This window comes from Cyprinus carpio, chromosome B20, assembly GCF_018340385.1.
Source record: "Cyprinus carpio isolate SPL01 chromosome B20, ASM1834038v1, whole genome shotgun sequence".
Classification (NCBI taxonomy): Eukaryota; Metazoa; Chordata; class Actinopteri; order Cypriniformes; family Cyprinidae; genus Cyprinus; species Cyprinus carpio.
In genome coordinates, this window is record NC_056616.1 from 14,910,099 (window position 1) to 14,934,098 (window position 24,000).

At 35.5% G+C, this 24,000-nt stretch overlaps 1 protein-coding gene across 1 annotated transcript in view; it reads right to left on the reverse strand.

Annotated features, from left to right (window-relative positions):
- itsn2a (intersectin 2a) overlaps positions 1-24,000 on the reverse strand; it is a 43,906-nt gene that overhangs the window by 3,205 nt on the left and 16,701 nt on the right. Inside the window, exons 3-38 of the mRNA XM_042746410.1 lie at positions 21,138-21,230; positions 20,697-20,760; positions 19,935-20,098; positions 19,123-19,314; positions 18,873-18,933; positions 16,959-17,101; positions 16,802-16,865; positions 16,278-16,415; positions 16,101-16,195; positions 15,044-15,343; positions 13,975-14,108; positions 13,693-13,833; positions 13,141-13,225; positions 12,852-12,991; positions 12,282-12,362; positions 11,734-11,950; positions 11,038-11,271; positions 9,661-9,782; positions 9,417-9,580; positions 7,964-8,036; positions 7,653-7,831; positions 7,093-7,148; positions 6,810-6,976; positions 6,563-6,596; positions 6,340-6,461; positions 6,055-6,151; positions 5,734-5,925; positions 3,912-4,033; positions 3,683-3,789; positions 2,876-3,059; positions 2,425-2,523; positions 1,670-1,837; positions 1,332-1,541; positions 1,116-1,237; positions 849-931; positions 679-762 (exon numbers count right to left, since the gene is read on the reverse strand). Of these exons, the coding sequence (XP_042602344.1) occupies positions 679-762; positions 849-931; positions 1,116-1,237; positions 1,332-1,541; positions 1,670-1,837; positions 2,425-2,523; positions 2,876-3,059; positions 3,683-3,789; positions 3,912-4,033; positions 5,734-5,925; positions 6,055-6,151; positions 6,340-6,461; positions 6,563-6,596; positions 6,810-6,976; positions 7,093-7,148; positions 7,653-7,831; positions 7,964-8,036; positions 9,417-9,580; positions 9,661-9,782; positions 11,038-11,271; positions 11,734-11,950; positions 12,282-12,362; positions 12,852-12,991; positions 13,141-13,225; positions 13,693-13,833; positions 13,975-14,108; positions 15,044-15,343; positions 16,101-16,195; positions 16,278-16,415; positions 16,802-16,865; positions 16,959-17,101; positions 18,873-18,933; positions 19,123-19,314; positions 19,935-20,098; positions 20,697-20,760; positions 21,138-21,230 (4,731 nt within the window). The remainder of the gene's footprint in view (positions 1-678; positions 763-848; positions 932-1,115; positions 1,238-1,331; positions 1,542-1,669; positions 1,838-2,424; positions 2,524-2,875; positions 3,060-3,682; positions 3,790-3,911; positions 4,034-5,733; positions 5,926-6,054; positions 6,152-6,339; positions 6,462-6,562; positions 6,597-6,809; positions 6,977-7,092; positions 7,149-7,652; positions 7,832-7,963; positions 8,037-9,416; positions 9,581-9,660; positions 9,783-11,037; positions 11,272-11,733; positions 11,951-12,281; positions 12,363-12,851; positions 12,992-13,140; positions 13,226-13,692; positions 13,834-13,974; positions 14,109-15,043; positions 15,344-16,100; positions 16,196-16,277; positions 16,416-16,801; positions 16,866-16,958; positions 17,102-18,872; positions 18,934-19,122; positions 19,315-19,934; positions 20,099-20,696; positions 20,761-21,137; positions 21,231-24,000) is intronic.

A 24,000-nucleotide genomic window follows, 5' to 3' on the forward strand; every position in this document is an offset into this window, starting at 1 on the left:
CCTCTAACACTAGCTTGCTCTATTCTTCTATTCTTTTTCTATTCTATCTGTTTTCTTTTTATTTATATAATAAAAATATACCTTGCTACGTTTACTGCGTTAAGCTAACTAAGACTTGTTATAGCACTTGCATGTCATTGCTCTTTTGTTGATTTTGATTGCTTCCATTGTCCTCATTTGTAAGTTGCATTGGATAAAAGCATCTGCTAAATGTCTAAAAGATTAAATGTAAATATACATGTCTTATTACTGAGAAATATTAAGGTTTAGTGAGGTCTATGCGTAAAATAATGAAAATACTCAGTGTGATATAAATTTCATTTGGTTGAAACAAACTGCAATACATTTGACTTCAAAACTTAATAAAATAAAACTTGAAACCTTTACAACTAACCTGCATTAAAAATGAAAACGCCACTAGATAATAAGATTGTGCTGTGAAATATAGCACCATTTTTAAACATTTTAAAATAATGCCTGTTAAAATAACAAAACTGAACCTAGAAAACACAAAAAAAAAAAATTATTAAACTAAATGAAAAATACAAACTTAAATTAGTTAAAAGTAAAAAAAACTTGCAATCTAAACCTATAATAATCCCTGAGGTCAATGATTAATGAAGGGCCTCTGTGTTTGTGTGAATAGAGCCCAGATTGTTTGTGTGTAGTTTGTCTAACCGTTTGGTTTGCAGGGCTTCAACTCTGTCGCCTCCAGGACCGTTACCAACAGTCGCCCGATTCCACTGTTCTTCTGTGAGCGAGCTAAACACCATACACAGGCTTTTATCAGTAAAGCTACATTCAATCACATTGACATTGACTCTTAATAGTCATCAAGAAATCCCAACCTTGGTATGCTTTCTCTCTTTTCAGCTTCTCAGTCTCTATGAAGTTGTCAGATGCTGCTTTGATCTTCTGTACCCATGTAGTCCTAATTTAACAAGAAAATTATCAATACTGTTGTACAATAGATACTCACTGTAATAAATGAGTATTTTGCAATGTACTCTAAACTGAATGATATATAGCCTTTATTTTACTTTAAGTTCTGTATAATTGCAGCTTTAGGCCTTTCTCAGAGCATTTTAGCTTGAATGTTGGTAAAGTAGGTGTACCTCTCATAAATGCTGTCAGCCTTAAGAGTGTAAACGCGATCAATGTGTGAGATGTGAAAAACTGGATCATCACTGGAAGGGTCAGAGGGCATTTTTACCAAGACTTCATTCAGAAACACTGGCTAGAATAAAAGAGACAGAGTGTCAGATAGGGACATTTTACAGAGAGTTTAACACAAAACAAGCTCCAGATCGACACCAGTCACGTTGCTTTACCGTTTTATACATCTTGTACTGTGCATTTGAGTTGGGATTGAAGAGTTTGTCAGGCCCAGATGAGAACTGTTTGGAGGTGTAGGTGAGGAGCAGGAAGTCGTTAAACAGGAAGGCCCAAAGCTCCTTGCTGCTCTTGGTCTTATGTAGTTTGCCGCTGTGCAGCAGTTTTCGAGGGCCCAGGCAGTTCGTCAGAGAGTTAAAAACGAGGTGCTAAAAGGAGAATATTATAAAAAACATTTTTATAAATACCATAACACATAATAAAAGCTGTTGTTTTACACTTGGAGGTCATTATGTAGCACAAAAAGGTAACAGCCACTCTCCAGCAGTGATCTCACCTCAATGACTCCATCACACAGCACATGGTTCTGGATCCATTCCAGCCGGTCAGAGTTTTCCTTCTCTCTCACGCCCTCGTTCACCTGTGAGCACAACTCCTCGGCCTGCTCCAGTGCCGCCTGCAGGTTTGCGTGATCTGCATGAGTTGAAGGGGTATTCTCCAGAATCTATATAGTCAGATTTCAGAAATAACAAACTAATTATTTGCCTAAATAAACATCATGAATATTGCTGAATTAAAAAAATGTTTCATTTAAAAAAACGTTATATTAATAATAATTTAATTTTTCATCCTACCACTTATGTTAATACTTCTACTACTAATAATAACAATAATAATGCAATATTACTGTATTATTGTTGATCAGTTTTGTTATTCCATATACAGTACACAATATTTTTTGTGGAAACATTTTACAGTATATATTGTGCATACATTTTTCAGAATTAATTGAAGGATGAAAAGTTTAAAAGAGCATTTATTTTGATAAATTATAAAATATCACCTTTGATCATCATGTCTTTGCTGATTTAAATCTTACGAATCCTTATGAATTTTTGATTTAAATGTGTGTGTGTGTATTAGTCTATTATTTAATCGTATTATCTTTAAGAAATTTGCTCATATAGCCTATTTTTTCTTTCATAATCTTATGTTTTTTTTTCCTCTGACTTTCTATAATAGCTGCTATTTCTCATATCATTCTACTGTTAAATTTTCATAGTTGATGTCTGTAGAAGCCGCTTCTCGTACGTTCTTGATCAGCAGTGGGTAGCGTGTGATTCTCTGCATGGGTTTCAGGAGGAAGCTGGACAGTGGCATTCCTTTACAGCGGTAATTACTGGCAATTTTCTGTGAAGAAGATAAAGACACAATGTAGAGAAGGAAAAGAGTCTAAATAATTTATTATCGCTATCAACAGTGAATTCATCCACGGTATTACACGAGAGAGTAGAAATCAACAGCACCATCCTGTGGACTACTGTAAAAAATGTACAACTGGTTTTTCTTTAGTAGACCCGATCAAGCAGCAAAACAACCCTAGACCAAAATTACTTATTAAAAAAAAAAAGGTTTACTGTGCACTTTTCTACTATTCACTGTTTAATACAGTCTAGTGTTAATGCTATACCTGTCTGAAAGCAGTAGAATGTAAAAACGTGTGCTGTTTTTCTGTTACTAGGAAGTACTGCACTCCATTTACCTTCAGGAAGAGTTTGAAGTCAGCTGATTTGTCTGTTTTCTGCTGCAGCAGGGCCGCAGCATTGAGCTGGCAGCTGCAGAAGCGAATGTAGGCCTGCATGTGAGAGAGCTCTGAGGACAGAATATCACCCACCACCTGCACCGGCATCCGCTCTCCAGCCATCTTCTTACGGACACGCAGAGCTCTGAAAAACACACAGGCTATCACCTGGTATATGATACATACATAAAATACACTGAATACATTTGCTTTTGTTTGTCTAGGAATCTAAATGTACTTGAAATATGATATGACCCATTAGAGAGACACTTTTAGCCACTCCACTTGTAACGACAAATAAAAATGATACACTAAATATGTTTTTACTGTATTATTGTAGTTATTTTTTAATGTATTTTTTTACTGTATTGTAATTATTTTTATGTAATCTTTTTATTGTTTTGTAGTTAATGTAATATTTTTTCCTATTGTAGTTTTTTCATTTGTAGTTTTTAAATAAAAATATTTTTTACTTGAAGCTATTTTTAATGTTATAATATAAGCAACAAAAAAATTCAAAATCTACATACATAGTGAGAATTTGTTTTCATTAAGAGAAAATGGAAATAAATATTGTATTGACTTCTTTCATTTTTTATTTGCATTCATTGGTTGCTAGTTTATAGTCCCAAGTGCAACAAAAAATTGTTTTCCAGAAGCCTTTAACACACAAATCATGCAAGCTTCAAACAGAACTGGAATATTAATTAATACTGGACTAAAAAAATCTATTCACCAGACGGACTCTAGCAGTCAGTGTTGACTCACTTTAGGAGTTTGGTGCTGCACATGATCAATTCCCGCCAGTTCACAAAGATCATGCTCATCTCAGCCTCCGTCAGTCGCCCAGACTCTGCCATTGGCTTATAGAACACCTGAATATTCATTAACACAGGAAACAAATGAACATATTTTTGTAACTTAGAGTCCAAACAAATAGCACTACTTTCCAAAAGCGAATATATAATAAATAATGTTGATGCAGCTGTTGGTTCACCTCTAGTGCCAGTTCCAGGTCCTCCAGATAGGACTCTTCTGTCTGAATGAGCTCATGGATGTAGCCTTGCCTCTTCCTCTCCTCAGAGCCCATAGTGTCTAAACTGAGCAGATCAGCACACCCTATACACACACACACACACACACACACATACACACATGCAGGACAAGCCACACATGCACATGCACTCATCAGTGACCACATCACAACACCATCTCACAATTAAAAACTTTATTTGTGAAATTCTGCTTCATATAATTGTGAATACTTTCCATATAAAAATGCATCCAAAGCAAAGGTTATGACATTCATAGCGAACTCTCTAAGATCTCTAAGGTCACGATTGTTAGCTGGCTGCATAGCTGGTCAATATGAGGGCAACACGCGTTGCTGGTCATCAGTTCCTTTGACTACATTTAAACACGCAGAGGCAGACTAACAATCCTGTGATATACAAATATGATTGTGCTGATGAACAGTGCTGACTTAAAGGGTAGTTCACTTTAAAGGGGCCACGTCATACACACTATGTTTATTGTTCATTTTTTTACCCTGTGGTCCATTTATAATGTTAGTTAAGGTTCTTGTGCCCAAATTTTGCGTTTTTAGCCAAGTTTTTCATGTTAAAATTAAACAAGCTGTTTAAGTTGTTACCAAATATGATCTTTAGCTATTGATGCAATAAATAGTTCTCTGGCACACTGGGATGCATATTTGCTGTTGGGGTTCTATTAAAAAATAAAAAATAAAATAAAAATAAAAAAGACCTAGTGCAGAAACGATCAAGGACCTTTGTAAAACTTAAACAAAAAATAATAATTATAATAAAAATCATAATTTATTTTAATTGTTAGTTAATAGATAAATTTAGTCAGTTTACTGAATAGTCAATGAATAGACATTTTTTTTATTATAATTACAACAGAAATTAGGGACTTTTTCAAAATGATCCTTTTTTGTAGCTTAGTAACATTTTTGTTGTTGTTGTTTTGGGACTGGACAGGAAGTTTAGAGTTGAAATTTACAAAAGATGTAAGAACTTTTCTTTCAAAAAAGATCAAGGAACGTTCAGTTACTCATGATATGGCCCCTTTAATTCATGTCACTTCCTAAAATAAACAGAGAAAAGAAGCAAGTGTTATCTTTTCCGATTAAACAGTAAGAAAAATATGTCCTAAAGCCAGTGGAGGTAAACTCATGTGTGTTCATTTGTGATTTAAGCCAAGTCTAAACAGAAATAGTAGAAGAGGAGGGGTTAAATCCAAACAAATCTAGTCTGTCTTGAGTCTTGAGGCTGCTTCCTGGTCAAGAGCAGTGTTCTGATTGGTCCAGAAAAGAGAGGAGGAAGAGGAAGGAGGGGCCAGAGCTATCATCCTACAATAAAACACAGATGAGGCGAATGACGTGGAAAAAAGGTGGAAGAGAGTAGATAAGGGCAGAGGAGAGAATGAATAATGGAGATAGATGGAGAATATATTAGATTCCAAGTTGTTGAAAAGAAAGAAAGAAAGAAAGAAAGAAAGAAAGAAAGAAAGAAAGAAAGAAAGAAAGAAAGAAAGAAAGAAAGAAAGAAAGAAAGAAAGAAAGAAAGAAAGAAAGAAAGAAAGAAAGAAAGAAAGAAAGAAAGGCTTTGGCCAAAAAGTCTATGTCCTTTTCTGTCCATCATCAAAAGTAAAAAAGTAAAACATCTTTTTATTTACTCTTTTTATTTCCAACACAATAAATTTAACCCATTTGAGCTTATATTTTCTTCACCACTGCCTAATAAACAAACAACTCTGATGTGGAAACAGGAACTTATTCGGTAACTCATAGTACTCACATTGCTGGCTGGGATCACATTCTGTGGTCATCTTCACATAATTAGTTGGAAACAGCCCTATGAGCCCAGCGACCTCTCCTTTCCACCAGTCAGGGTTGTCCTTGTTGAGTACGGTGATCAGCTGACCTTTCTGGAAGCTCATCTCATCCTTATTGGCTGCTTTGTAGTCATACATTGCAATAACCTGACACACTACGGGGGAAGAGCAGAAAAGATGGAGAGAATGGATGGATGGAGCAGAATGGGCCAGAGGAGGGGAAAAACACATACGTGCAACCACATACAAAAGAGCATGAATAAAAGAGTATGTGTGTATCTTACATGGCTGAGATGCTGGAGTTATTTTTCCGCTATTGGCCTCCAATAATCTGACATTAGAAGAGTGGAACCAGCCCTTTTTACGCTTTTTACCCCGTGCCTACAAACACATACATTTATTAGTATTTTAAAAATGAAAACTGTGAAACTGTCACCTAATATCTATCTATCTATCTATCTACCCATCCATCTAAACATTAATATGTATTTATATGCACTATATTGCACTATAAGCAAATGCTGTCCTGTGGTTAGGTTAAGTCTGGTTATGTGATATACAGTGCTAACCTGTAGTTCACCCAGCCACCAGCTGTTAGAGTTCTTATGCAGCACCACAATAAGCTGACCAGGTGTCAGACTTAGTTGTTCTGGTGTTTTGGCAGCATTGGCCGTAGTCACCTGAGCAATCTCTGAAGACCAGTGAAGATGGCAAATGAATAATATCTCAAATGTGAAACAACCAGCCTTTATTTTTGCTTCTGTGTAGTGGTACTATGCTCTCAAAACTCACCTGGCTTTTTACCAGGAACTCCAGGATTGGCAGTCTAAAATGATAACACAGTGAGCAATCATTATCAAAATGCATACCAACTTAAATGTCTCTGAAAGCAAATTATTTTAAAACATTTCTCTGCAAAAGAATGTTATGCAGAAAAGAATGCAATTTATTAAAATTAGGTCAATAAGTGAATAAATAACTAATATTCACAAGGCAACTGTAAATGCATAATAATATACAATTATCTGAACATGCATACATCAGGCTCTTTGGGTTTAACATAGTTGGAAGGGAAGAGGCCAGACTGGTCACCGATGCACCCTCTCCACCATTCTCCTTCCCTCTCTGTTACCAGGACAACATCATCTGCACAGAATGTCAGGTCACCTGACTCTGGACTCTCATATGTGTACAGAGCCACATACTCTAATAAGATCAAGACAAATAGAAAATGACAATTCAATTTAATCAAAATATCTCCTCATGATATCTCTTCTGAATAACTAAAGAAAGCTGTATAAAAACATAAACAGACGCCTCACCCTCAAACCGACCAGAATCTGAAAGTTCTATCTCATCCACAGTAGAATATAACGGCCTAGAAGAGACACAAACAACACGAAAAAGCTTTAGGTTTATTTCAAGCACATATTTATTGGCTACTAATTAAATACATAATTTATTCTAAAATGATTGATAAGATTAAAAAATCTGAGCAGGAGAAATTTCATTCAAGCCTTGCATAAAGAGTACCGCAAATCTAGCTTTTGTTAAAACAAAGTAATACTACCATCTAAATGTATATTTAGATAAAGACTTTAGAAATACTGAATTTAATACATAGTTTAATCAATTTTACAATCATCCCTGGATTCCCTGCTGTATCTCAAATAAGAGCACATCTTAAAATAATTTTAAAATAGTTTTCACCTTCAACTAATACTTTAAGCTGCCAGGCACAATAAAAGTATGACCTATGTTATAATTATAACAAAATATTAAATATTAAATTTTTAAAAAATCAATTATCTTTAATTACACCTTAATAATTATTTAATTAAGAAAATTTATGAGGTTAAAAGAGAGGTATCCCATTTCTTACTCGGTTTGTGTGTTATTGGTGATAACCATGGAGACATATGAGCAAGGGAACCAGCCCCGGCTCTCGTTGAGCTCTCCGTAGCACCAGTTCTCCTGCTTCTCCAGAACTGTGATGATGTCATCTTTAGAGAAGCCCAGGTGACTGTCAGTCTTAGCGCTCCATTCACACAGAGCTACAGCCTATTGCACAAAAACAGAAGTGATGTACAGGGACAATAATCGGAGTATCATAATGATCATATTCCTCCCAGTGATCAAAAAAACAATGTTGTAAGATATATGGTATGTCTGTGTATATTCACATATGCCAACCTGTGAGTGCTGTGTGTTTGAAGACACTGGTGTGTGTGTTGGTGTTGGTCCTTCTATATCCACCCGAGGAATTCTGGGGTAAAAACAGGATTTTAAAGGATTTTTCATTCATCTTAAATAAATCCATTACATTTTTTTTAATATTTAAAAATATTAAAACTAATAACACAACCCTAAAGCAACTTTAAATATAAGTTAGTCTGTTAAGATCATGTCCCACCGGCTCTATAGCAGTCAGGGATGTCACACCTACCGAATGTTGCAGAATCTCTGACGAAGGTCTTTCACATTCACTGATTAAGAATAGAAGAGCGTTGACAGTCTAAACGACTGCATCTGACTCTTTTTTTTGTAATGTCTGACACATATACTAACATCACTTTTTTGGCACAAATGTGAAGCTCATCAAAACAATATGTATGTCAGTAATAGGGCTGGGCAATAAATCAAATATTCACAATATATTTGTGTTGTTATATAAAATTGTTATATAACATTGTGAATATTGAGATTGTGTCCATAATATCTTTTTATTTGGCCACTATGTTTGATTAGACTAGTTTTACAATCCTTCTTTGTCTGTTGTAAATTTGATTAATTTCCGTGAATCACTTCAAACATCTGATCTAATTTTTTTATCATTACTTTTCATTGAAGTGTCTATATGACATTTTCTAGGGAATAGTGAAATGGTGTTAGTAAAAATATTTATAATTGTTATATTTGGGCATATAATTAAAAAATATTAATAACATTTTCTATTATTTTTCCTTTAGAGTGGAAAAAAATCCTTGATTGTGTTTAACTTGTTTTTGTGTGTAACTTCAATAATGATATTAATAAATTTGAATCTACTGGGCTACAACTGATGAAAGATTGAAACGGATGTTTTCTCTGATTAAAAAAAAAACCTCTTTTTTAAAAATCAAGACATTTATATCACATACAGTTTGAAAAAATAAATTAAGTGGTTAAGCTAAATTGCACAGTTAGTCAGAACCCTATAAAAATGCTGCATTAAAAACAGCCAAAGTTGGGTAATATATGTTTGTTAAATGTTTGATTACCCTGCTGAGTAGTTTTAACTCAACTGTTGTTTAAAAAATACTATATGTCTTGCTTAAATTTACCCAAAAAACGTTTGAAATGAACATTTATCAATATGTTTAATAAATAATAATTACATAATAAACCTTTATTAAATTGCTTATTAATATATGTTCACCTTTTGATTATTAGCTACTGATGCCTCTAGTAATTACATGTCTGATTTTGCGTTAATTTTAAGCCAGTCATATAGTAATTTTTAAACAACAGTTGAGTTAAGTAAAACTACCCAACAGGTTGGTCAAATATTTAACCCAACTGTTGGTTTGTCCATATTTAAGCCAAGTTGGATTGTCTTTAACCCAGCATTTATTAGAGTGATAACAGAGTAGTTTTAGTGCCATACCCAGGGTAGTTGGTAGAGGGCGCTGTGGATTGTGAATTCGTTGCAGTCCATTCAGTCTGAGTGCCTTTACTGCATCTCTCAGCATAACTCTCTGGAAACCAGCCGCTGTTACCACGGTAACTCCCATACAGCCAGCCGGTCTCTCTAACTGTTGATTCATCTACCTGTGGATCCACAGGAAGCCAAATTATATGTGTGTAAAATTATAACTGCGTGAGTGAATGTGTTGACATATGTACTGAACCTCGATCAGACAGTCTGCCTCCAGTGTGAGCTCGTCAGAGTTGCGTGCTGTGAAGGGATAGAGAGCTCTGTAGGTGGTGAGGGCAGCACATGTAGCTTCAGTAGTCACCACTGGCTGCAAGCCTGGAAAAAAAAAACACAATCACCCTATCACAACCATTTGGCACATTTACAAATGCATATTTCAACATATAAAAACATCTTCACAACAGAAAGCCCACATCAGCAAACATCATTTTATATGTATCTCAATAATTGTATTGCTCTCTGCACTGAAACATTCCATTAAATCTATTTTTTTTTAATTAACTGCTTGACAAATTCATCTAAATTTCATTTTTAAAACCACTGCAATTTCCCATGTAATATTTCATTGTGAGTTACAGCTGATTTATTTAATGAATCTACTGAACCAGTTTACAAACTGGTCTGTACAGTATGATTCATTCACATATCATGCTGATCAGGTTTTCAAGCTCACTGAGAAGCCCATATTAATCAATAAATAATAAATATGATTGCATTTAATTGCTTAAATCTGAGTCTGTTTCTCAAACTGAATTCAGAAGACTAGCGCACAAGTTTTATTGGAGTAAATCAACAGGGTGAGAAAAAGATGACAGGATTTTCTATTTAGGGTGAATTATCACTGAAGTAACATTATAATAAACATAATAAGACACTGTGTAAATAAGTATTAAAGGAATGGTCCACCCCAAAATGAAAATTTGGTTATAATTTACTCACCCTCATGTCGTTCCAAACCTATATATGTCTTTTTCTCATGTTGAACAGAAAAGAAGATATTTTAAAGAACCAAACGGTTGTATGTACTTCCATAGTAGGGAAAAAAATTCAATGGAAGTCAATGAGGACCATCAACTGTTTGATTACCAGCATTCTTCAAAATATCTTCTTTTGTGTAGAACGTAAGAAAGAAACTCATACAGGTCTGGAAAGACATTAACAAAATTTTCATTTTGGGGTGAACTATTCCTTTAAGACACAGAACACAGTGTGAGTTCAGAGTATTATGTGAAATTAAAATATACATAAACATATATTGTATGAAACTCTGTGTTTCGCAGCCTATTACCTTCCTTCTCTCAAAACACTCACGTTCCATTGGAGTCTGTTATATTAACTCGGGTAATTAATGGCAGGTAATTAAAGTGAATCATGAAGCTGTGAGAGTAATGACACCCATTATAATGAATATAATGAAAACATCATATTCATGGGACAAGTGGATGAATACAAGCCATTTTTAAGCTTCGGCAAAGCACCTCACCTCACCCACACACACACACACATACACACACACACACACACACACACACACACACACACACACACACACACACACACACACACTCACTTTTGTTCTCTGTGATATTGTATGTCATGGAGGGCTGAGTGTTTAGAGCCAGTTCATTCCTTTCTCCTCCCTTCTCCTCCCTCTCTCTTTCCTCCGCCCTCCTCTTTTCTTCTTTCTCTCGTGCCTGCTCCTGGGCTTCCTGAAGTCGGGCTTGGGCCTGACGTTGCTGTTCTTCCCTGAGTTTGGCTTCTCGCTCCTGGGCAAGCATCCTCTGACGCTCTGCTTCCTCCTGCTCCAGCTTCGCCTGTCTAATGTACACATGAGCAAAATGTTGAGTGGGTAAAAGAGTGGGTGTTTAATCTAGCCCTTTTAGAGGGAATATTTGATGAAAAATATCACAAGAATGGAAATCTGATACAAAAGAAAACTGTACAGAGAAACAAGGGTGATAAATGAACTAAAGTTTTTTTTGTGTGTGGTTTTTTTTTTTACAAAGCTGAACCTAAACTGAACATAACTATAAAAAAAAGTATAATATATTTTACAAAACTATAATATATTTACAGAAATTTACATGATTTTTAAAAATCCTATATATCTCAAATATGTTACCTTAATAATTCCATGTTGTTCATTTACGTTGGAACACTGTAGATGGCTTGATAAATATGCATGACTGTGTGTGAGAAATCAAAATTTTACCTGGCAGCCTCCTCCTCTTTCTTCCTCTTCCTCTCTCCTCTCTTCCTCTCTTCCTCTCCTCCTCTTCTTTCTTCCTCTTCCTCTCTTCCTCCTCTTTCTTCCTCTTCCTCTCCTCCTCCTCTTTCTTCATCTTCCTCTCCTCCTCCTCTTTCTTCCTCTTCCTCTCCTCCTCTTCTTTCCTGTGTCTCTGTAGCTCTTTGAGTTTCTCAGATCTCACCCTCCTGAGCTGCTCTAGGACGTCCTGCTGCTGACTCTGCCTCTGTCTCAAGTCCTACAATGTTACCCACACAATTCTTTAACACATACATCATGTTTATAACAAAACTTCAAAATACATAGATGTGGTATTGCATTATGAAATCTCATTTCTTTTTTATTTTTTGGCAGTGAGTAGAAATCTTTAGTGTAATTAATGACACCATTACGAAGTGATGAAATGGCACAGACACAAAGATGTTATAAGGTCATGAAGCTCATTTCAGTGTACTATGGGTAATGTGAGACTTTATCCATGGAGAATAACTAGGGCGAAAGGTGAAATGAATGAAAGGCAGGCAGTTTAGAGATGAGTGTGAGTTAAGGAAAGATAAAGACAGGTCAACCTTTATTAGAAGGAAGAGATTGGTTAGGCAGCCCAGCAAAGAGAGAAGTCCTTGAAGCACACAGTCATCCATTTCTACAAACTATAAAGTCAGCCGGGGGAAAAGAGGAAGAGAAGAAAGAGGAGAGATACAGTGGGAGGAAAGAAAACAATAAATTGGCCAAAAAAAAAAAGAAAAAAATAAAGGCTTGGAGCAGAAAACATTAGACGTGTACTGGACAATAGCTGAATCCCACATGTATAAAGCTCAGGTTTCCGATCTGACCAGCCAGTGCAGTAAGTGTGTTAGTGTGATAGTGTTTGTGTGTTGAGTTTTCTTTAGTGTGAACTGTGTGAACGTTAGTGTGTAATGAAGTGCTCAATCCTCTGCCTTCAGGGCTGGGAGTTGAGCTGTAGGTTTTAATCACAGGAACATAGAGAACAGTGAACTAGTCCCTCACAGGGACATTTAGGTTTAAAATAAATTTGAAAAGAGCAAACCCCCACCCAAAGCCCACATGAGCTTTAATCAAAACATGGCACTTTAAATGTTGTTGAGGTTTACACTGGGAATGTAAGAGAAGCTGCTGACCTTGATTTCTCTGTTGTACTGCTCCATTTGTGAGAGTTTCGCAGTGGTCTCTCTCTCCAAAACATCCAGCTGCTCCTTTAGCTTCCGACAGCTCAGATCTTTCTCGCACAAACTCTGTTTCACATCATTTATCAAAGGACCTGAAAGGGGAAAAAGAAGGAGAGAAAGAAGGACATAAAAACGTCAATGTTCCCAGGCCTTGAATTCAAGAGGGATGAAATGGACACAGTTGAAATTAGTCATCCACCCGTCTATTCATTGATTGCTTCAGGTCTATGTGAGTGCTCACTTGAGTTGTTTTGGGTAAGATTTAGAAGTCTCTCTGTCAGTCGCTGCTTCTCAGGACCAAGACGACTCAGCTGCCTCTGAATTTCCTGCAAAAACACATTCATATAGACTGTTATATAATTTATTTATTTTAAAGATTTTTTTTTAATGTGTTAAAGAAATCGCTTATGCTCAACAAGGTGGCATTTACAGTATTTGTTTAAAAATAAAGTAAAAACAGTAACACTGTGAAATATATATTTGAATATATTTTAAAATGTAATTAATTTCTGTGATGCAGTGCTGAATTTTCAGCAGTCACTTCTTCAGTCTTCAGTGTCACATGATCCTTCAGAAATCATTCTAACATGCTGATTTTGTGCTCAAGAAACATTTCTTATTATTATCAATGTTGAAATCAGTTGTGCTGCTTAATATTTTTTGGTGGATTTCTCAGGATTCACTAACATTTACTGATCACACTTTTACACAGAAGTGTACAACAATGAAAGAATGAAAAAGAAGTTAAAAATAATGAATGCAATGCTATTCGTGCAACAAAAACATAACCTACCTCAAATTGCAACTGTAGGGAATTGATATCTGTAATACGACTATCTCTCTTCTGATTAATAAGGTCTAGCTCGGTCCTCTGGATCTGACTCTTACTCTTGGCATCCCGCAGCCTATCAGAGATCTGCTTATGCTTGTTACCCTAGGAGATGAAAAGACTCAAATGTGTTTAATTTGTAATATAACATAACCATCATTCCCCAGAGAACAGGGTGTATGAGTCTGGATGGGGAACAGGTATATGGAAGAAGAAAAAAATTGAAAGAAGTAAAGGCAATCTGACCACCGCCTCCAGCTCCATCTCAAGACTCCTTTTCCTGTCTTTAAGTCTCTGTATGTCACTCTGCTCTTTTTCTCTCTGTGTCTGAAGCTCCACTCGTTTACTCTTCTCCCATTCCATTCGCCTCTGACGCTCCGCTTCCTGAGAGAGCGATAAAGAGAAGGAGAGGTTAATCAACAGATGTACGGTCTAATCACTCATACCGGATATGAATATACTACATAATTATACTCCCATCATTTTTCCTAGGGCAAGGAACCACTACACTGGTACAGTACATATTAGGGTTAACTCAAGAGTTAATTAAATATATCTAACACCATTACATTTTTAAAAGCAATTGACCTCATTTCCTACTTTTGATATTACAACAGTTACATTTTGTTCTTTATGATTTCTAAAGACCACCAGGATAGGCAATCCACCCACACATTTCGCTTGTGTAATGAAATGCAGCATTAGAGAAGCATTAAACTTTGTCATGAAAGAGTACAGAAATTACAGTAATTATTCATTAACAATCGCAAGTTTTTACTTTTCTAATAATAATTTAAGATTTTAGTTTTTTTATTTGATGTATTTAAGTAACCACTATATTCCTAACTTAATATTTTAACAATTGACCTTATTACATTATTTATGCAAATGCAGTAAATTTATATGTACATGTAAATTAATTTATGCTGTTTATAGAGCTGTTTATGATACATACATACATATATATATATATATATATATAATATATATATATATATATATATATATATATACACAGTATATATACACATATATATATATATATATATATATATATATATATATACACATACACACATATATATATATATATATATATATATGTGTGTGTGTGTGTGTATGTATGTACCGTGTATCATAAACAACATATTTAAAAGAAAAAGATACTGGCTACAAAACTCAAATCAATCAATTAATCATGATTTTGTTTTTCTGATATAGTGTATAAAAAATGTATTCATTCAACATGAATGCATGTGGAAAAAGCGTGAGGCTTTGCTGTAATATTCTAGTGGTCTGCCCTTGCATGCGCCACTTGCCTCTCGTCGCTCTAATTCTTTCAGTCTTTCTTCTTCTCTCTGTCGTTCCAGCTCTCTCTGCCTCTCTATCCTCCTCTCCTCCTCCCTCTGTCTCCTCAGCTCCATCTCCCGGGCTTCTCTCTCCTTTTGTTCTCTTTCCTCCCTCTCCTTCTGTCGTCTCCTCTCCTCCTCTCGTCTCTCCTCTTCTCTCCTCCTCTCCTCCTCTCTCTTTTGTTCCTCTTGCAGAGCCAGACGTCGTTTTTCCAGCTCTGCGTTTCCTCTCTGGAAATTCTCCTTTAGTTTATCCTCAAATGACACTGATAGAGACAGACAGAAAGGTGAGGTAAGTGTTATCAAAGAAAACACAATAAAAATAATATAATACAGAACAGAAAAGTGCATATTAAAAAAAAGGCATTTCATCTAAACACAAACTCACAACTGACTGTTCAGCTGAATCAGCAATATTTAGAAAGATCAAATACAATACTATGAAGAAATAAGGACTGTGTGTTTGTATGTATTTGCATAATTTATTCAGCAAGTATGCATTAAATCGATCAAAAGTGACCGTACAGATATTCATAATGTTACAACAAAAATTCTAATAAATGCTCTTTTGAACTCTCCATTCATATAATCCTAAAAAAATCACGGTTTCCATGAAAATATTAAGCAGCACAACGGTTTTCAACACTGATAATAATAAGAAATGTTCCTTGAGCACCAAATCAGCATATTAGAATGATTTCTGAAGGATCATGATGATAACTGTCCACATAGATATTGATTATTTTAATGGCTTTGCAATGTGCGCATAATGAAATAGGTAAATACATTAATAAGGTACTAAATGCATGTTTTTATATATCAGGTTTAAAATGCAACACACACTTTTGATCATTAAATGTATTTTTAAATTTAAAATTAAATTTAAATTCTTTATATAGCTAATATAGCATCATTAAAATGCATTTTAAATATATCATATATATTATATAGTAAATATGCAATATATTGGAAGCCAAAAATCTCTTGGCCACTAGTACGTATAGTATATGTATATGCAAATACCATTACTCTTGCTTTTCTGTTGATGTTCTGGCTCAATCAGCTCAGTGTTAATCAAAGGAACAGGTCCGTTCAGCAGGTCACATGACTTTGCTTGTCTGAAAACAAACACACATTGCAGAATAAACACATTCGCCTACATATCTCATTCCAGCATGGGCGGGTCTATATGTGTCTTACCTGAGTGAAGGTGGCACAAGATCAGAAGGTAGAGTCAGAGGTAAGGGCCGCCCAGTCTTGGCCATATCAACCAGGTGCATTGCTAGAATAAACTCTTCCGCTCTCAACTGCCCATCACGATCTACATCAGCAAGAGCCCTGAGCAAGACAGAGATATATACACATAATGTACCCACGCACAAGCACACACATTTGTGATTAACCTGGAAGCATTTCAAATGTTTAATAGATGAATCAGTTCCTAATTATCCAACTGGCACCTAAACAGCAGACACAACACTGTGGAAGTAGGTGTTTAACACACCGCTTCAAGCAATACAGTGTGAGCAAGTGATTAATGCATGGGTCTTCAACAAGTTTCTGCCTATTTGACACAATTTTTTGTAAAAAAAAATAAATAAATTGGAAATATGTATTAAACAACACAAAGGGGGGAGGATGTGTATGCAAATAACATCATTAAAACGTTCTTCATGAGATTAATGAGTGTTTCATTTGATGAGTACAGTGTTTCTTAAACTCACCATATGGTGGCAAGCTGTGTTTGTGTGAGGTTTGATGCTGTGAGGGCATTTCTGACCTGGGGACCTCGAATAAACACAAAAAAAGTTAATGCATGACACGTATGCAGAGATGCTATCATATGCAAATGCTACCATTGCCTATAAAACACACTCTCACCTGACAGGTATCCACTCATCAACTTGTCTAGACTGTTGAACTGCTGTCTGTATTTCAGACGGGACGACTGAGGCACCGCCCAATCAGATGCATTCATTTTGGGGGAATTACTCGCAAGGGAGGTGGTGGAAGAAGAGTTTGAACTGTAGAAATTTAGAAATAAATGATTAGTATGCTTTTCTATAAAAGTGATCATTTAATATGTAATGCTTTTTTCAAAAAATAAACTTACTGATTAAGGTTTTAGGTTGCACCTAATTACTAAATGTATGGTTTTCTTGAATGCATTAACTAATGCTAAATATAGACTCTCTTCATTCTCCAAATCTGCATGTGTTCAGATAATTCCTGAGAGTTTTCACTTGTACAGCACTCTTGAATCCAGAAATTCCATTTGCATGCAAAAATCTTTTTAAATGAGCTCCATTTAGCAGCTGCTCATTAACACTAATATAATCCTCTCACGAACCTAGACCATCATAAAACACAGACAACTGGTCTCAGGCTAGCTGCAACATCAGCTTTTCCTTTAGTGCTGTGAGATTCTGCTGTGACATTATACTTTTAATAATTGATATGTCTGAGCAACATTTGCTGAATCCTTGTTAGTGCAGTAATTACCACTACCGGGACCATTAAAATCATAATTAAAACTCATAATTATGAGCAATTCCGCAGTATTCTGACTCACTGCTGTCAGTTTACTGATTTTTAAATATTCTGAGATAACACTAACAGGATTCTGCAGCCTTCTGCACTTCGGCATGGGCTGGAATGATAGACAGAACTGAATGAGAGGTTCAGAGAGTGCGATATCATCCTGGTGATTGGCTAATACCCTTACAAACTAACCCAAACATATTTGCAACAAAAAAGGCTGAGCAGTATAGCCAAAAATATATATATTGCACTCTATTGATAATATTCAGTAAATAAACTTACGCCCATAACGATGCATTTGTTTCTTACAAACTCACAGCATTTCACTTCAAAAGATGGTAATTTATTGACTAGAGTCATGTGGGTATTGGGTAACTTATGAATTATTGTGATGTTTTTATCAGCTGTTTGCATTCTCATACTGACGGCACCCATTCACTGCAGAGGATTCATTAGTTAAAAATGAAGTAATGCTAAATTTATCAAAATCTGGATTGCCTGAGAGTGAGTGCATTTTCATTACTTTTAATATAATCAATTCATTTTATACAATAACTAAAAAAAATCTCATTCAAAAATCTAGTTAATCTAGAACTAGATAATTTTTAATCATTGTCATTCATACAGTATGCATTGTAACAATGCATGAATATAAACATCAGTATTTAATAATTTAATTAATCAACATATATTTTCACTAAAACATTTCTGGGTGATGACCCGAGTGACTTGTTGAGTTAAATTTTGAAACAGACAGATTTCATGGAAATGGAAACTTAGGCAAGTTTATGGATAAATAAAAAGTCTATTAAAAATGATCACGACATACATGATGTTGCTTAACTTTATATCGCCAAGATAATCATTCCGAATGTATTGTGTATATTAGATATATTGCACAGCCCTAGACCCAAATTCATTTTAAACAGGCACTGAGCAGGAATTAGTGGGTTTATTACAGGCTTCTGTACAAACATGTGGAGGTTGGATGACTCTCGGAGGAACCCTAACAAGATCCTATTAAGATTCAAGGAGACAGCTGTGCTATTCAGGCACTCTGTCAGCAAACACACTCTTATTTACTACAAACTTCTAGTGCTGGCAAAACAAGCCCTGAGTAACAGGGTGTCTCAGAGCATAGTTCTAAGAAAATTTCTGTCTTTTTTAGCTATCACTGAAACAAACACTCAAACACATGCATGCAACAGATATTACACCCAATTCTAATACAAACATAGTATGCATGCTTCACACCTGCTAGAGCCAAGGTCCAAGAGAGAGTGAGATTTACTCAATCCACTGGAGACTGGGAATGCTGGAAAGATAACAGAAGAAAGAGAATTACTTAAAGCACATGCAAACTTTGTAACTGATTTACAGATTATGCAGTATATCATTGCTTGAGTCTCATTGCATATAGATTTAATAGTACATGCATACTGAATGCTCATCTGTGCAAAATGGTGGTTTGCGCATTAATTTAGGATAGAAGGTGTTACAGTACCTGGTGTTGGTGTGAGGAGATTTGCATTGCCGTTAGGTAAAGCTGGCACACTGAGAGAGCTGGGCATCTGAGGCAATGGTCCTGATATCAGGGTGGGCACAGGAACCAAAGGGGTCATAGCAGGGGCTGCGGGGAAGGCAGTTAGGATGGGCATCACTGACATGGCAGACAGATTTGGCATGGAGCCCATACCTGAAACAAATCAAAGCCAGATTATATGAGATAATTTCTATGTAATATACTGGTACCATATTGATAGTCAGCTGATTTAATATTCATTTGATATTCATTTGTATCAATATCACATTTAACTATATATTGCTGTTCATTGCTCATTTATGCTGTTTTTACATTTCTTTTAAATTTGCCATCATCTAACACTCAGTTTAGAATCATTTAAAAATAATAATAATAATAATAATGCAACGCAATGTTAAATATCATGTTAAATATAAAATTTTCACATTGTACATTCTCATGTAGTATTTAAAATGATTTTTGATTTTAGTGTTTTATTTGAAAAAAAATTTATTTATATATTAATTTTGTACTTAGTTGCCAAGACAACATTTCTAATTTTCACTTTTTTTTTTCACGTTTTAAGTTTAGCTTTTTCATCTAATATTTATATATTTGACAGACAGACAAAAAGATCATCCAGTTACACATTTCTAAGATTTTATATTAAAATAATATTATATGTCTTAATATGTCTTCATCATCTTCAAAACCTGTAGTATGAGGCTCAATAAACTAGTTAACACAGCAAACAAACCTCACATGGCATTACATAACCAGCTATTAACTCATACCAAAGCGTGATGATGGTGTCATAGCAGGGGTAGGCGTCTGCTTCATGATGATTGGCAGGCTGGACGGGAGGGGTTGACCCTGCAGCTGCAGTTTAATTAGTTTCATTGCAATGGAGAACTCTAATCTGTCCATCTTCCCATCCTTTCCTATATCCGCCAATGCCCTGAAATAAAGGCAGCAGATATTCTCATCAAAATGGCTTACAAAGCACTAATTGCTAGTAAAATCCCCACGGAAAAACCCAGAAGTTGTTTTGTGATGACTGAGCAGCATTATTGTGAGCTCAGATCTTTGTTACGCTACCATATTTATTTGTGAACAAGAGAATTTAAGAACAAGGAAATGCTATAAACTCAAATCAGACATTCTGTATCCTGTATCAGTAAATCTACATCCTGTTTGTGGATGGGCGACAGTGTTTACACCAGTAGACTAACCACAGACAGGAAGAGGTTACTTTTGGGAACCACCACCCTCCAGAGACATTTGTGGCTTCAAATGCACATTGTCCCACACAAATTCATTTAAAATTTATTATGACATATCCAGCCCTGCACTAGCAAACACAATCACATAGGAACATACAGATATCAATGGGGTCAAAAATACAAAGTGCCACTAGTGAAAATGCTTAAATTTAATTAAATTTTATACATTTTTGGGAAAGAAATGGGAAGGGTTATACAGTCATCTGAAAGACAGAGAAACCAGATTAAGTGTGTGTGTACATTAAGGGTGTGTGTACATGTGTGTGTACTTACCAGATGTCTGCTAGGACTGCTGTGGGAAGACCAGATTGTAGGAAGAACTTTCGTGCTTGATCTCCTAAAAAAATAAGGAAAAGTTACTTGCACTGTATATAGAGCAAAATTTGCATGTTCATACACTACCTTTCAAAAGTTTTGGGTGTCGTATATGCTACATAAATATTGTAAAATAATACTACAACTTAAAAATATCAGTTTGCCATTTTAATATATTTTAAATTTCACTTTATTCCTGTGATGACAAAGCTGAATTTTCAGCAGCCACTACTCCAGTCTTCAGTGTCACAAGTTCTTCCAGAAATCATCCTAATATCCTGATTTGCTGCTCAAGAAACTTGATAAAAATTTTCAGGATTTTTTGACTTAAAATTATACATTTTTTTAAAAATCTTACTGAACATATGAGCAGTAGTGTATGTATGTGTGTGCTCTTACCTGACAAATAACCCAGAGTGGGAGCCAGAGAGTCAAACTGTTTGTCATGTTTCCCCCTTTCTTCTGGAGTTATAGCCCAAATATTAAAACCAACTGCGACAATAACAGGGACAGAGAAAGTGAAAGAAATTTTATTTCTTTTGATTATTATATTCTGTCTTCTCAAATCTCATTCTGGATCAGCTGTTGTGTTTCTCATTTCTGGGTCTTGAATTCCTGCCAGTTCTCTGCGAGATTGTCTGTTTCTTTGACAAAGCCTGTTGGCTTGTGTTATCCAGGCATTAGAGATGGAGAGAGGATGCATATTTAACATATTTTAATGGAATGATAGTGCCATTAATAATTATTTACTATTTATTGTAAACCATGATGTCTCGCAGAGGCAGCAGGCAAAGATCTATCAAAAATGTCAGTGTCCAATAACAACCTGCTCCACTTAACATTATGAAAGTGAGTCAATCTCAACACAGCTTTCACACAGAGAGCTGAAGACAAGCCTTTTATAACCTGCTGGTGTTTTGGCTCTGCTCTTATTAGGTGCAGACACTACTTGATTTGAAAAATACAGCTGTGTAGCAATTCTGTCTGTGGTTTCCTTCAAAAAGGAACTTTATATAGTTGAGGGAATAGTTCATCCAGAAATGAAAATTTGCTGAAAATTTACTCACACTCAGGCCACCCAAGAAATAGAGGATTTTTGTGATGTTTTAATTAAATGTTTGGACTCTCATTCTGACGGCACCCATTCACTGCAGAGGAGCGGTTGGATATCAAGTGATGCCAAATTTCTCCAAATCTGGTGCAAAGAATAAACAAACTCATCTACATCTGAGTGTACATTTTTAGCAAATTATAATTCTTAGGTGAACTATTCCTTTAATGAAAGAATGGGGCAAATGTTAACACACCCTCTTGTTCATTCTTTCTTCCTCAGCCTCTCTTTTTCTCTGGGGAGGAAACAAACTACTTTCAGCTCACGTTTCCTGCATTGTCAGCAGAGCTAAGATTCTGAAAAAGGCCATCATGATTAATTAAGCACAGGTCTGTGAATTCATGTGATGTCTTTCTTCACAGAAATTTAGCTCATTCAACAAAAGATAAAAACAGTTTGACAGTTTGAGATAATCAGCCTTTACTTCAGGAAAATGGAGCTACTTTTTATGACAAAAAGGAGCAATTAGTCCAACTTTCAGCAAACTAGTGGCACTAGATTAAAAAAAAATTAAGCTCTAAAGAAATCAATAGTACTTCGAAATATGTTTAAATTAAATTAAATTTATGCATTTAGCAGACACTTTTATCCAAAGCGGCTATCAATTTTTACCTATCGTGTCCTCAGGGAATCAAACCCCCAACCTTGTGCTTGTTAACACAATGCTCTACCACTTGAGCTACAGGAGCACTAGGTTTGAAATCACGTTCACTCACACGACTAGTAATATCAGTAGTTTAATAGTCAGCAGTTTTGTTTTATTTTTACATGAATCTGGCCGTCTCCTTATGGGAGCCAATGTCTAGACGGTGAATCTGAAATGTTCTAAACAATTAAAAAATACTTTACATTGTAAAACAGATATACTGTAGGCTGATTTTTGCTAAAACAATTTGCGATAACAAAGCAACAGCTTATTTTTATCTGCAATGTCATTCTATTGTAAAGAACATATGATACCAGAGGCATTAACTACAAGGACACTGAGGATACTCAGTGTTAAGTCAGTGAGCCTAAAAGCAGAACCCAGGACATATTTACATTTTTGGTGGAATTGTTGGGACACAGCTCATGAAGCAGAAGCATGAATACATTTTACACAGTATTCAAGGACAAACGGTTTCACAATCGGGTCTCCTATCATTGAAACGTGGCGACGGACTGTGTCAGTGTGGGAATCAGGCAGTCTGTGTGATGGTATGTTCAGGTGATCCTTTGGGAAATTTTAATCACTCCAGGCCACACAGTGAAGCATTTACTTGAGGTTTATTACTAATTCAGGCCCAAGTAGCCATTAAAGAGGTTTGCTTTCGTGCTTATTTAACATTAGCCCTCAGACAGAAACAACCATGCAAATTTAAGATCCCAGCTGATATATGTAATTTACAGAAGCATATAAACTTAAATCATCAAAAAATACCAAACATTATAAGCAAACAATATCTGTTTCTCACTGTGCACTTCCAGGCTGATTAAACTGTGAAGAGGCAACCCTTTACCAAAAGCACTAAGGGGATTAACCACTACACACACATACATAAAAAATGAACAAGTATTCACAGAGACAAAATAAGCTCGCAGACGCACACACACACACACACACACACACACACACACACACACACACAAAGAATGCATTCCTAAAAATGTCCAAAATGTTCCTCACAGTGCTGAAATTAGCATTTATTTGGAATGATGCAGCAATTTAGCTTCAGCCGATGTAGCCATTTACACTAATATGACTTATGTCAGGAACCAACCACCACTATTTGAACCTGCAACCTCAGCTTTCCTACTTTTACTACCACCATGATGCAGCCTTCAACAAATAGACCTGAAAATCCCTCCTGGGATTTTCTTAAAGTCAGGAAATTTGCTTCAACTTTGCTTCACTTTAAAGTCACACATCAAAACACACCCAAGATATTAAACAAACTCCACTCACCCTGCCTGCTCTCTTTCTCTAGCTTATCTTGGACTGAAAGATAAATATTTTATTAAAACCTTAGCGAGAGCTGACATAAACCACATCAGACTAGTCTCTCAATCAATACATCTGAAAGGCTCCTTCAGATTTCACTCACAAACAAGTATAAAGGTATTACAAAGTTTCTGGAAACCAAATGGATTTTGATTAGGGGTTGTACAGGC